Consider the following 12,186-nt stretch of genomic DNA (forward strand, 5'->3'; position numbering starts at 1 on the left):
GCCTGGAGGCCATTCTACACAACATCCGTTGGCCTGATAGACCCTCCACCCCTTAAATGGCTCTTGTGGAAGCCATGGACAAAAGGTAGCACTGATATGATGGCCTTGCAAAAAGAATAGTGGCCTTCAAACACATCCTTTGTGGGGAAAAAACTTTTTGATGTAATCCAAGTATATTATCTCATATTTTGTAAATGTAATAGAACTTGACTCGATCTTCAGACATTGCAATTGCAAAATAAAACTAAAATTATTTATACTGCTGTCCAACTACAAAAGACTTCAGCATGTTTGGAATAAGTATTTTGGATGTAAACACAATCCCTTCCCAAGACAGATAACGAAGGGGGGGTCCGATTAATAAACAAACCCCCTCCAAAGGTGGAAGTGCAGCCTGTGTAACAACTCCGCCACCAGCACCCTCAAAACAGCTGCACAGGATCCTCGAGCCCTCAGCCACCCAAGCTGATGTTGCAACAGAAGGAATAATACAACAATGCATTGTTCAGCACAAACAGTCTGGTAAGGTTCACTGACATTGTTTTTGGGAGATTGTTTGGGCCAATATCATGGCTACCAGTGACCTAAAAAAACAAAGCTTATCGGGATTTCTTTGCCGATATTATCGGTAGTTCGATTAGTTTTTGAAGCCTTACCTTTTCACTTGGGCGACAAAGAGGATTCAGTGACACAAGTCCTAATTTTACTCTTGTTTACTCCGTGAGCCTGTTTTATGGTTGGTCATAATGGCTCATGTATTATGTATGGTGTCTCATCCTGTGACTTTCAGCTTAATTGGTTTTACCTTAGGAATCAGAGGAGGTCTCATGGGTTCTCTGTGATTGACACTAAGTCCACTTACTGTTCTACTCACTCACGCTGTTTGGCTCTTCCTCTTGTTCCTTCTCTATAACTCTTTCACCATCTCTCCTCCCGCTTTAATGGCAAGGACCTGGAGAATAAAGTGCTAATAATTTATAACAAAAACAATGATAGTAAAACATATGCAACTAGAAATACGTCGTACCATGTGTACTAATGTAATGTACAATGACCATATTTTGTTTATTTAAAACGTCTGTCGGTCTCCTCATTGACATCAGTTGGATTATTCAGATGGTGTGTCCCCTCTCACCCATTGGGGTTAGGGTTGGACATATTCAAGTCCATAACTGACTCACTACAGCCCTCTCATTCTCTCTATCTCTGTCCCTCCCCCTCACGGCAACCCCTCCGCCCTTTTCCTGTCGGCCTCTAAGTGGAGGATGTGTCTGAGAGAGAGAGAGAGTGTGTGTGTGTGTGTGTGTGTGTGTGGTGTGTGTGTGTGTGTGAGCAATGGAGCGAGGGAGAGGGGGCGAGTCAAAATTAATATGCACCCTCTCTCGACCAGCCCTCTCTCTCCTGGTCTGTGTCCCTGTTTCCTCTGCCTCGCACGCCCGGTATTGTTGTGTTCTCAGAGCTGGCACTCCGGGAAACATTCAGGGGCTCGGCGCAGTAGAAGGGAGAGCTGGCAGCTGGACACCACCAACTTAAATGTCTGGAGGGGAGCAGAATGGGGGTGACAAACCAGAAGGTAATGCAGGCAAACACACACACCCACACGCACACGCACATACACAAACACACAATGACAACATGTATGAATGACCGACACCCCAGTGGAATGTACAGTTGTATTTGACTGAACAGTACTTTGACAAGAATAACTGAGTGTATGCATGTATCGTACTAACTTGTGTCATATGCCTTTTGCGGCATTTTTAGTCCTTCTCTTATCAAACAAACACGTTGCCTGCTGTGAGCAAAGTGGTGATATTGGCACTGATGAAGCTGTCCCCTGGTCAGTCGGCTGACGCTTGTTTTTTAAAGATAGCGTTGCTAACATCCTCTCAGTTGCCAAATTGTTTCTGTGCCTTTATTTTGGCTGTAATGCTGCTGTTCTGCCATGGATCTTATGACTCCTGACCCTGAGGTGCTGCTTCTGTCAATTTTGTTGTTGCAGACAACAGATTTACTGATGAGGACATTCCCGGGATTAGATCCCAGCAGCAGATAACAGGGTTGCCCCATGACTCACTTCAGTTACATAGGCGGGCTTGTTTATCTCATTCTGACAAGTGAAGTTGTTAACACACACATTGAGCTTGCCGTAAAAGTGGGGACCTAAAGTTATTTTATAAAGCATTGTGTGTCCCCTTGTCTTTGTGTATACATGATTTGTATGAATGGTTTCTCAGTATTGCGTGTCAGCTTTACGTGATTAACATTGATGGTTACTCAGGGTGGCCAGACGTTTTCCGGTTACAGTTCACGTTTCTGGAAGCTTGTCCCCGGAACACATAGTTAATCATAAGACATGTACTGCCCAATATTTTACTACAGTACTACATTTATCAAGCTATGATGAGGCAGAATGTCAATTTGATCTCTTTGGGTTCATTTCTGAAATCAGATCCGTCCCTTTTTTTCATATCAGAATACTGGTCACGTTACTCAACGAAACACCTGATCCAACAATAGCAAATAATGTATTTCTCTGCAAATTTATGGGAAATGGAAATAAACATGAAAAGCAAGCACCTACCCAGAGGGTTGTAGAGACAGAATCTGATAATGCTGAGTTACGAGCATAGCACATTACTCAGTCAGCAGAGTCACCAGCCCATCCTTCATTGTAGACTAATTTAGATTAAAATAGGCGCCGAACCAGGCTGTTGGTCAAATGACAAGCCACATGCCCGGTGGTGTGACCCATCTATGGCATGAGTGGATCAATAACGTCAATTCCTAAATGTGAAATCCCCTCCAATGGGAGGTCAAAAGGTTATAAAGCCTGTTGCCAGTAGAAACCTTTAGAAAGCTATTGCTTTCTAATAGCTGGCTACTAAACTGGTTTTCTAGCAGGTACATGAAAATAACTTGCATAACACAACATAATAATCAACATTGGAACAACCCATCCAACATTTTGTACAACTATTACACCTTTGGAGAAGTTTATATTGATCTAAAAGGAAATAAGGGAACCATTACAACAGGAATGTGGACGATGGAGAATATCACTTCAAATACCAATGCTGAGTTCCAATTGGGTTAGTCTGCAATGTGTGAGTGGGAATCCTCTTTTCTTTTGTTCCCATGTTCTCTTCCTCTACATTGCCCATAAGTCTGCTTGACTCCCCCATAAGTCTGCTAGTCTCACCCATTAGTCTGTGTGCTTGGCAGACCCTGCGCTCCGTACCGAGGTGTGGCCGGAGGTGGCCCGAGCGGAGCTCCTGGCGAGAGGAGCGGCCCTGAAGTGGGCGTCGGGGGTCTTCTCTCGGCCGGAGCACCTGGAGAGACTGGGCCAGTATAGGAAGAGAGAGAGCCAGAGGACCTCCTCCATACACACCAGACTCAAGGTGACGCCCTCCTGCACACTAACACACCAACGCTTAGATAGGTATAACATTCGATAAAACAGCCTCCCAGAACTACATATTTGAGGTTGTATTATTGAGGTTGCCAGGCAGTTCCCCTACAGGTACGCATCTATATTTTAAGTCGATTTAAAGTTAATCTGCACTGTTTATTATCTGAAGGGGCTTCTCTGCCCTCCATCGTCCCGCTTCAGACCAAAACAGAGGCTCATCCTAGTATGAAGGTTTGTGTTTGTGTTTCCAGTCGGTGGTGCAGTCCTACCTGGAGGGGGTGGGCTGGGGTCTGAGGCTGCTGCAGGAGTCCCGGGTGGAGCTGGGCGACGCGTCCCGCGCCCTGCAGAAGGCCGTCTCCGAGTCGGACCACAACGCCGAGGTGGTCTGCTCCATGGAGACCCTGAGAGAGCTGTCCTGCAGCCACTGCCAGCTCCTGGCCACCGTCAGCAACCTGCCGCGCCTCTACTCTGGTGAGTGGAGCTCCAGGAGGCGCCCGAGTTCACGAGGGGAAACCGTACTCCGTCAGGAGGTCCGTCCCTCCGCCGTTCGCCGGTGTGCGACCGTCCTTGTGGCCCTGACACACCATGCCGACTGCCGATGGTCGGCAGAAAAGGCGGTCGTACCGATATGGTCGTGGCTGATTCAACATGTGCAATCAGAGGAAAGGAAACCCAGACGGGCTTGAAAAGATCACCGACGGCCGATCGCACAGCACACACTCAGGTCCCTGAGCTCGCCATCCGATCAATAATCTGGTTGGTGTGTCAGGGCCATAAGAGCTCTGGAAGGATAATAAACTCAAAGGGTGGAGACAGAAAATATGATACATGTGTTGTACCGAACCCACTGCACTGGATTCTTATTAGAATTGATATGATCTATCCATATATTTATAGATAATTACTTTATTGTTCCCCAGAAAAAGGTTAAATAAATCTTGTAAAAGTTGAGTTCAATCCAGGGATGCATTATAGATGTGATCTCATGTTCCGAATCAACGCTGGATGATATCATCAGGGAGAAAGCATCTGCGTGATCTCTCTCTCTCTCTCTCTCTCTCTCTCTCTCTCTCTCTCTCTCTCTCTCTCTCTCTCTCTCTCTCTCTCTCTCTCTCTCTCTCTCTCTCTCTCTCTCTCTCTCTCTCTCTCTCTCTCTCTCTCTCTCTCTCTCTCTCTCTCTCTCTCTCTCTCTCTCTCTCTCTCTCTCTCTCTCTCTCTCTCTCTCTCTCTCTGCCAGTGCGCAGCATGGTGGCGGAGACGGAGCGTCTGGTGGAGTCGCGGCGGCTGCTGGAGGCCCACGCCCGGCTGATGGAGCTGGAGTGCTGGCAGGACGACATCCTGTGGCAGCTGAGCGGCGCGGCCCTGAGCCGGGAGGACCACGCGCTGGTGCTGCACTACTTCTCCGGGGTGGGCCGGCTGGTGGAGGCCCTGGGTAGGAGGACGACGCAGCATGAGGCTGTAGCTCGCTCTATTCATCCCGCAGCAGAAAGTATACAGGACGGCAGTAGAATAGCTACAATGATAAATTAATAAATGTATCATTGTCAATTGTAATTTTCTAAGCATTATAGACAGTTGAGGTAGACATGGTTAACCCTATTGTATATACTGCGCGCCTTAAGTGTCTAAAGTTTCTCAGTGAGTTAATTGTCCAGTGTAGGCTGATATATATGACATTATGACATTATACATTGTTTACCGTTAAATATAAGAGACTGACTTGCAATGGACAACGTTGCAAGCTTAGAACCTCTTGGAGATTTTCATGTTTGTGTTGAAGCTGTAAGTCACTGTAAGATAGTAAGACAGAAACGGCTGCTATATAACCAAACAGTAAGTACAGATATTAGAGCCTTAAGCCGTAAAGAACCTTTAATCCATGTTTGTCTAGTGTATATTCAAAACTCACAACCAAACTAGAATTGCCCTCTATCCACTTGTAAACGTTTTCCGAGTCCCCTGCTGTTGCCCCTGGTCCTCTCAGACAGCCTCCTAGCAGCTGTGTCCCCTGCTGCCCACTGCAGGTCAGGAGATCTGGGCTGTCGTGAGCAGCAGCCTGGCCCTGGCCCGCCAGAACCCCACGCCCTTTGTATCCGCAGTGCGCATCGTGGAGCGGGAGGAGGCTGTGGACCGCGCTCTGCTGGAGGAGAGAGGAGGAGGAGGGCGAGGAAGAGGAGGAGGAGGAGGAGGAGGAGGGGGAGGAGGGGGAGGAGGAGGAGGAGGAGGAGGTGGAGGAGGAGGAGCTGGGGTCAGACCCCTTCCCCCTGGCAGACCTCGCTGCTGGAGGGAGCGGTTCTTCCAGGTCCGTGACCTTGCTGCTGTTGTAGTGTTGTTCAACATGCATGCTGACTAATAGTCTGATCTTTTTCAGTTTATGTTATGGTTTGTTTATAACAAAAGAGTGTTGTTATACCACTGCATTTAATGCCAGTATGCTTTACAGGGTGATTAAATGTACAACATATACGTCGTATACCACATTTCTGTATATTTAAAATGGCTATAAAAAAAACATTTAAACAGAAGGGAATCAAATGGGAGGCTGCCAGGGAAAGGTTGATACCGAATCTAACTTTGCCGAGACGTTCTACTCCATCCAGTATATGAAAGACTGTGCGTGTTACCACCAGTACCGCTCAACCCAGGCCGTCCCGTCTGTCCACGACAGGTCCTGGAGGAGGCGGTGTCCTCGCGGTTCCGCAGCGTGTCCTACATGCACACCCGCGGGCCGGGCCTGGCGGGCCACCTCTCTGCGCTGCAGCACGCCATCACGGCCGACCTGGCCACTGTGCGCCACCTGCTGGAGCAGTGCGTGCCGGAGCACTACGGCCTGACCGGGGCCTACCTGAGGGCCAGCCACCAGTGCCTGCAGACCCACCTGGCGCTGGTGAGGGGCTCCATGAGGCCGGTTTAACACCGGGTTTAACATTCTCTTTTTTCAATACGCGTGTCAGAATTTGTTGGCAATTTCATCCTCTTATTTATTATTATTATCGTTATTTATGTGATAAACTGTGTATAGTATACACACCTTGTAGCACTCATCATAATTGGTGTTTAAGTATCGTTATTACCTTTTCCTAGACGTGAATTTAATGAGCTCACTTTATAAATAGCAAAACAGATGTTTCTGTTCTAGGTCAGCAGCTGGGAGCTGGAAAGTGGGGAAATCTTTGCTGTGCTCAACTGGGTGATACACATCTACAACAGGTGATCTTTTTTTTTACTTTTCATTCAGTAATATAAAACCTTATTTCGTAGACTGACAAATAAGTAACAATTCACTTTGCTTTTTTTGTCAAATTTAAGCAAACCTTTTTTGGAATGAGACAATATTGCTGCATCCTACTTTTTACGTCATTTTTTACATATAATCACAGAAACGAAATCATTACAGGAGAGTGATGGGTTCTTTGTGACATGGCCTCCTCCCCTCTCCACCAGCTCTTCTCCATTACCCCTGAACTGACTTGCAATTAAACTCTGACCGGTGAGTGTTTTCCCCCCCATTGCAGCCCAGACATGATGGGAGAGCCAGAGCTGGTGGCTGAGATGAAGAGCCAGGAGCTGGGGCCCCTCATCTCCCCGGAGAGTCTGGAGAAGCTGCAGAAGAAATACGTTCAGAGTGTCCGGGTGTGTTGGACCACAAGTAGCGGTATTACAGTCTCATCTTCTCCCCCCTGGTCTGGCTCTAATCCCTGTCTGTCTTCTGGTGTGCACGTGCGTGCGTGCGTGTGTGTGTGTGTGTGTGTGTGTGTGTGTGTGTGTGTGTGTGTGTGTGTGTGTGTGTGTGTGTGTGTGTGTGTGTGTGTGTGTGTGTGTGTGTGTGTGTGTGTGTGTGTGTGTGTGTGTGCAGAAGCGTGTGTCAGAATGGATGCATAAAGCCCTGGAGGTGGAGTTGACAGACTGGCAGAGGGACCAGGAACCTGACACGGACCATGAAGGCTTCTACCACACCTGCCTGCCCACCATCATCACACAGGTGGTACACTCTGCATGCAGGCACAAAAGCTCTTGCACACACAAATACAAGAAGGTAGAGGTCTAATTGAATCCCGTGTGTGTGTGTGTGTGTGTGTGTGTGTGTGTGTGTGTGTGTGTGTGTGTGTGTGTGTGTGTGTGTGTGTGTGTCCTGCTGTTGGGGGTTGGCAGATGTTGGAGGACAACGTGCGTGTTGCCCTGATGATAGGAGAATCCTTGCGAGACCAGACGATACAGATGGGACTCTACGAGATGGAGAACCTGCTAAACAAGTGTGTATCTGAGTGTGTGTTTGTGTGTGTTTGATGGAGAACCTGCTAAACAAGTGTGTGTGTGTTTCATTATCTTTATACGCTGTGTCAGTCATCAAGCGTTCTAGTCTACCTATATAATAATCCCATGGTTCGACAAACAAGGAGTGCTGTTTTTTAACACTCTTCTCATGTGAAACAAGCCTTTTACTTGTCCCTCTACTCCTCCTTCCTTCTCTCTCTCTGTTTTGCTGGCCTCCAGGTTTCGCGAGGCGCTGGTTGAGTTTGGTAAAGAGCATCGCAAGGATCAGAACAACAGCCAGAACAAGCTGTACCTCCATTACCTCCTGGCCTCGATCAGTAACTGCATCGTTCTCAAGTAAGACCCAGACAGACCCAGACAGGGGCCAGAGACAATCCCTCCAGCTCTGAATTATTTATGTTAGAGGGCTGCTTGTGCACAGGCTGCTGTTGTAGTCAAGGAGTGGAGCAATTCATTTATTCATTTATTGACAGAGAATGAATTGTACAGTAATCAGAGTTGCTGTTATTAAGTTATTTGGACATAAAAGCTTCTTTTTTTTTTCTCCATACTATCTTGCTCCTTCCTATGCTCTTCTGTACTGTAGCACTGAAAGGGGATATTTGATGGGCAACGGTTACAGCCACAGGGTAGCGCAGCAACATTTGGTTTCATTTAGACTTTTGGCACATGACTGGATGAGCTCATATAGGACCACCTTTTTAGAAACTCTCTTAGGTTTTAAGTTCCTATACATTCAGTATGTGTCCCTCTGTTTTCTAGTGAGCACATGTCCAAACTACATTCAAAGCTGCCATAAACTAATGAATGGGATCCCTAATAAAGCTATAATAGATTCAGCAAGAGTGTAAATGTTTATGAATGTGTATTGTTTATTGTTCAGTTTTTGGGTGCAGTATCATTGTACCCCTTCCTTGGATGGTAGCCATCTTGTTGTCATTGATTACAAAAGTCCTTGTTTTTAGGATTGTTTCACTCCAAGTCGAAAGGTTCTGCAATTGGACCCCAATGTACGCAGTCTACCTGTTGGAAGACTTGATGAGCCATGCATGACCGTCCTGCATATTGATGAACAATTCCCTTTTAGATGCTTTGGATAAAGGCGTGTGCGGAAATAGTAAAGGCTATTTATCCAAACCGTTACTTATTTTCTCATTAGCAGCCTCTAGTGGCGGGAGTTTTATCTACAGTTGTAGCGACCATTCTCAGAGGACAGTCATCATCTGAGGTTTTCAGTTTCATCCATAGTGCTTCACTCTTTAGTAATGTAATGTTTGCATGCCCCCCCCCCCCCCCCCCCCCCCCCCTGGCTACAGGGCGTCCACAGAGGGCCTGCAGCGGCAGCAGTCGTCCCCCACCGCCTGCCTGTACTCCCGCACCCCGCCCAACCCCATGGCGGCCCTGGACCGCGCCGTGAGGCGGGCCTGTCGCCTGGCCATGGACCAGCTGCTGCTGGAGCTGCAGCCCGTCCTGCAGGGCCTGCTGAGCCGCCCCTGGCTGGCCCAGGGGAACCCTTCCACCCCCATGGTGTGCCGGGTCCTGGAGAGGCACCTGGAGCTGTACGTCCGCGTGCGCCCGCCCTGCCAGCAGGTCAGGGGAGGCCGCCGTCTACACCGACCGACCGAAGCGGTTGTTGTGGTGCTGTTGTATAACAGGGGCATCACAGGGGTAGTATATAAGACAATATTTTAAAAGAACAACATACAAAAATGTGTATTTCATTCTGGTGTGAGCACTGGAGGGAATCTTGAAGTTAAAATGACATTTTGTACACCTGACCTGGTTATACATTTCCTGTATAATTTAAAATGCAAAAAGTACATTTAGAAAATATAAATGCATACATACGTAAGTACACACGCCAGGCTAATCTAAAATGTGGTGTGGGTGTACCTGTACCCCCCCCCACAGCGGCTGCAGGAGGAGGCTCAGTGGATGCTGGTGGTGGAGTACGTGCGGGCCCTCATGCACAAGAGGACGGTGTGCCGCAGCGCTGGGGAGAGGCTGCAGCTGGCACAGCGTATCGCCCAGGACGACCTGCAGCTCAGAGAACTCTTCACCGGCCTGGTGGGGGGGCGCTCTCACTCTGGCTCCTCCTCCTCACTGTATCTTTATACCAAACATCAAGTGTGCACGGCCGTGGGCCGGACGTCCAACCACAACGGGGACAATACTTGGCACAACAATTTAATCTCTTTAATTTATAAAAACATCCTATTGTTTTGTACATCCGATTGTTTAGGTACACCACAAATGGTCTGGAAGATTAATTCTGCACTTTTAAAGGGTTAAATGTTTTGGGATCTAGTTTGAAACAGATTCAGTACGGAGGTATTTCTTCTCCCAGCCATCCGTCTGTGGGCGTAGATCTGTACGAGCATGCCACCAACGTAGTTGTGATGCTTTTCCGTGACGTCCCCAGGAAGGTGAGGGGTCGGGGCCGGAGGTGAACCCGCTGGCCCTGCTGCCGGTCCTGGCCGACTTCATCCGGCTGAAGGACCCCTGCATGCTGAGTCTGGAGGTGTCCGGGGTCGTGATCAAGTACCCGGACATCAGGTCAGACCTGCTGATTCTCCCCATACCTCCTCTCAGTATATTAGCTTTCCTCCATAACAAAAATATAAATACACTTCATTTGTAAAGTATCATAGAAAATGCGTGCAAAGTACGAGACGGACACATTTTCAAGGTAGAAGCCTTAACAGGAGGTGGGGTAGAGGTCATTACATATTTATACAGTATACTTAAGATTGGCAACAGCACATAAGATAAAGGCAAAATAAGGTTACCTAAACTGGCAGAGAATCGCAGCTGGCTTGAAAAAACTACAAAATAGAAACTCTTTGACTTTATGATGCCATACCATAGCATATTTTTAACACTCCCCATAAAAGCCAAACCAACCGTCTGTCCTCCTGTCCCCCCCCAGTGAGGAGCATGTGTGTGTGCTGCTGGACATCCGAGGGGATGTTTCCCGGGACGTGAGGGGCGCGGTTCTTGATGTGCTGGAGCAGAGTGCCCCGCCCCTTCCTGCCGGCTACCGGCCCATCTTCACAGACATCCTGGTGCCTACCTCCCCAATGCCCTTCTGTCTGCCAACCGCCAAGTGTGCTTGAGCTCTGGACTGCTAGACTACAACAGGACAGAGGCCCGCTGACCGCGTGTCCTCACTCACCCCTTGTTATGTTCTTCTGCTTCGGCTTTAGAATTAAATTTAAGGACCGTTTTGGTTTCAGATGGATTTGAGATGGATTATGTTACAGGGTTCTAGACATTGTTCATTGCTGGGGGTTTTCTTTCACAAATTAGCTGCAACCACTTAGGAAGGACTGTTTTAGGGGTGGTTTTGACGGTATACCTACCATCAGATTCAACTTTTGGAAAGGTCTGCAGCCTGTACAGGTAGAGGCATAGATTAAAGGTGATTGGAGACCATCTTGTTCATGTCAAATGCTACAGATTATGGTCTTGTTTGCGCCTCGATACACTATTGGGGCAAGGTTATGTGGTTGACCCCGCCCTTATATTGAATCATCCATTTAAAAAAAAAAAAAATGCAACAGAGATGGCCAGATAACTATTAATACTCTGAGCAATGTTTTCAAACAATTGGTATTATTATTAATTGTTTTGTTTTAATTTTTGAAGTACACTTAAGAAAATATTTTTTAAGTTTGAATTTAATTATACAAATATTGTCTTCTTTACATGTGCATTTTGTTCACTTGGGAAAAACAACATTTGAAAGCACAAAAAATAATGCCTCATACAATCAAGTACATCATATATTTAATAAACCTATATATCAGCCAACATCAGAACAATGCAAATGCATTCTATTGTACACAAAAAAGCAGGCTAGATTTTCTAATTTACATTTGTCATTGGTGTCACTGTTTCCTCAAAAGCGGATGGAAACTAGTATCCTGAATTGTCTCTCAGTGTAAACCGTGTCAAATAAATTATACGAAACAATGTGTTTAGATTCCTAAGTTTTCAGAATGCAACGTTATCTTCAGAGACTGATCGAGTAATGTCTCGCTGCAGCCTGTAGGACATGGACATCCAACGTCCAAGTGCTGTCACGTGACAACAATATGGCGGACACGGTGAGACTCCTTAGCTGTGTCCCTATTCCTCTACGAATAGTCAAATCTCCTATCCTTTACTTAACCTTTGCGGAAAACGAGAGATGACAATGTGCTTCCTTTCAAACATAGGAAAAGACAGCGCTGTTTAAAATGAATCCGACTCCACTTTTCCTAACCGACGTCATTGCGCGACGGGGAGTATTGCTGACCTCTAGCGTTTCTATGGTGGAACTACAGTTTTCCGAAGTTGGTCTACAACAGGGGTTCTCAAAGTTTTGACAGCTGAGGGCCAAGTTAGGAACCCAAAATATGACTGAGGGCCGCCAAAGGAAAAAAATGTAGTCGGGTAACGCCGTCAGCATCCCAGTGGTGAAAAAAAACATTGCACCGTGGACCTCTGGGAGGGAG

General features: G+C 47.1%; 1 protein-coding gene across 1 annotated transcript; it reads left to right on the top strand.

Annotated features, from left to right (window-relative positions):
* Nucleotides 1–1,260: 1,260 nt before the first annotated feature.
* On the top strand, nt 1,261–11,679 carry exoc3l1 (exocyst complex component 3-like 1). Its single transcript, XM_030366811.1, has 15 exons — nt 1,261–1,573; nt 3,226–3,401; nt 3,664–3,883; nt 4,650–4,844; nt 5,437–5,714; nt 6,081–6,299; nt 6,552–6,622; nt 6,928–7,045; nt 7,269–7,394; nt 7,565–7,665; nt 7,907–8,023; nt 9,004–9,277; nt 9,599–9,754; nt 10,110–10,243; nt 10,617–11,679. Exons 1-15 carry the CDS (start codon nt 1,534–1,536, stop codon nt 10,801–10,803), a joined length of 2,412 nt encoding a protein of 803 aa, XP_030222671.1. The 5' UTR covers nt 1,261–1,533; the 3' UTR covers nt 10,804–11,679.
* The last annotated feature ends 507 nt before the right edge of the window (nt 11,680–12,186 follow it).

The sequence above is a fragment of the Gadus morhua genome, chromosome 9, assembly GCF_902167405.1.
Source record: "Gadus morhua chromosome 9, gadMor3.0, whole genome shotgun sequence".
NCBI classification, from domain to species: Eukaryota; Metazoa; Chordata; class Actinopteri; order Gadiformes; family Gadidae; genus Gadus; species Gadus morhua.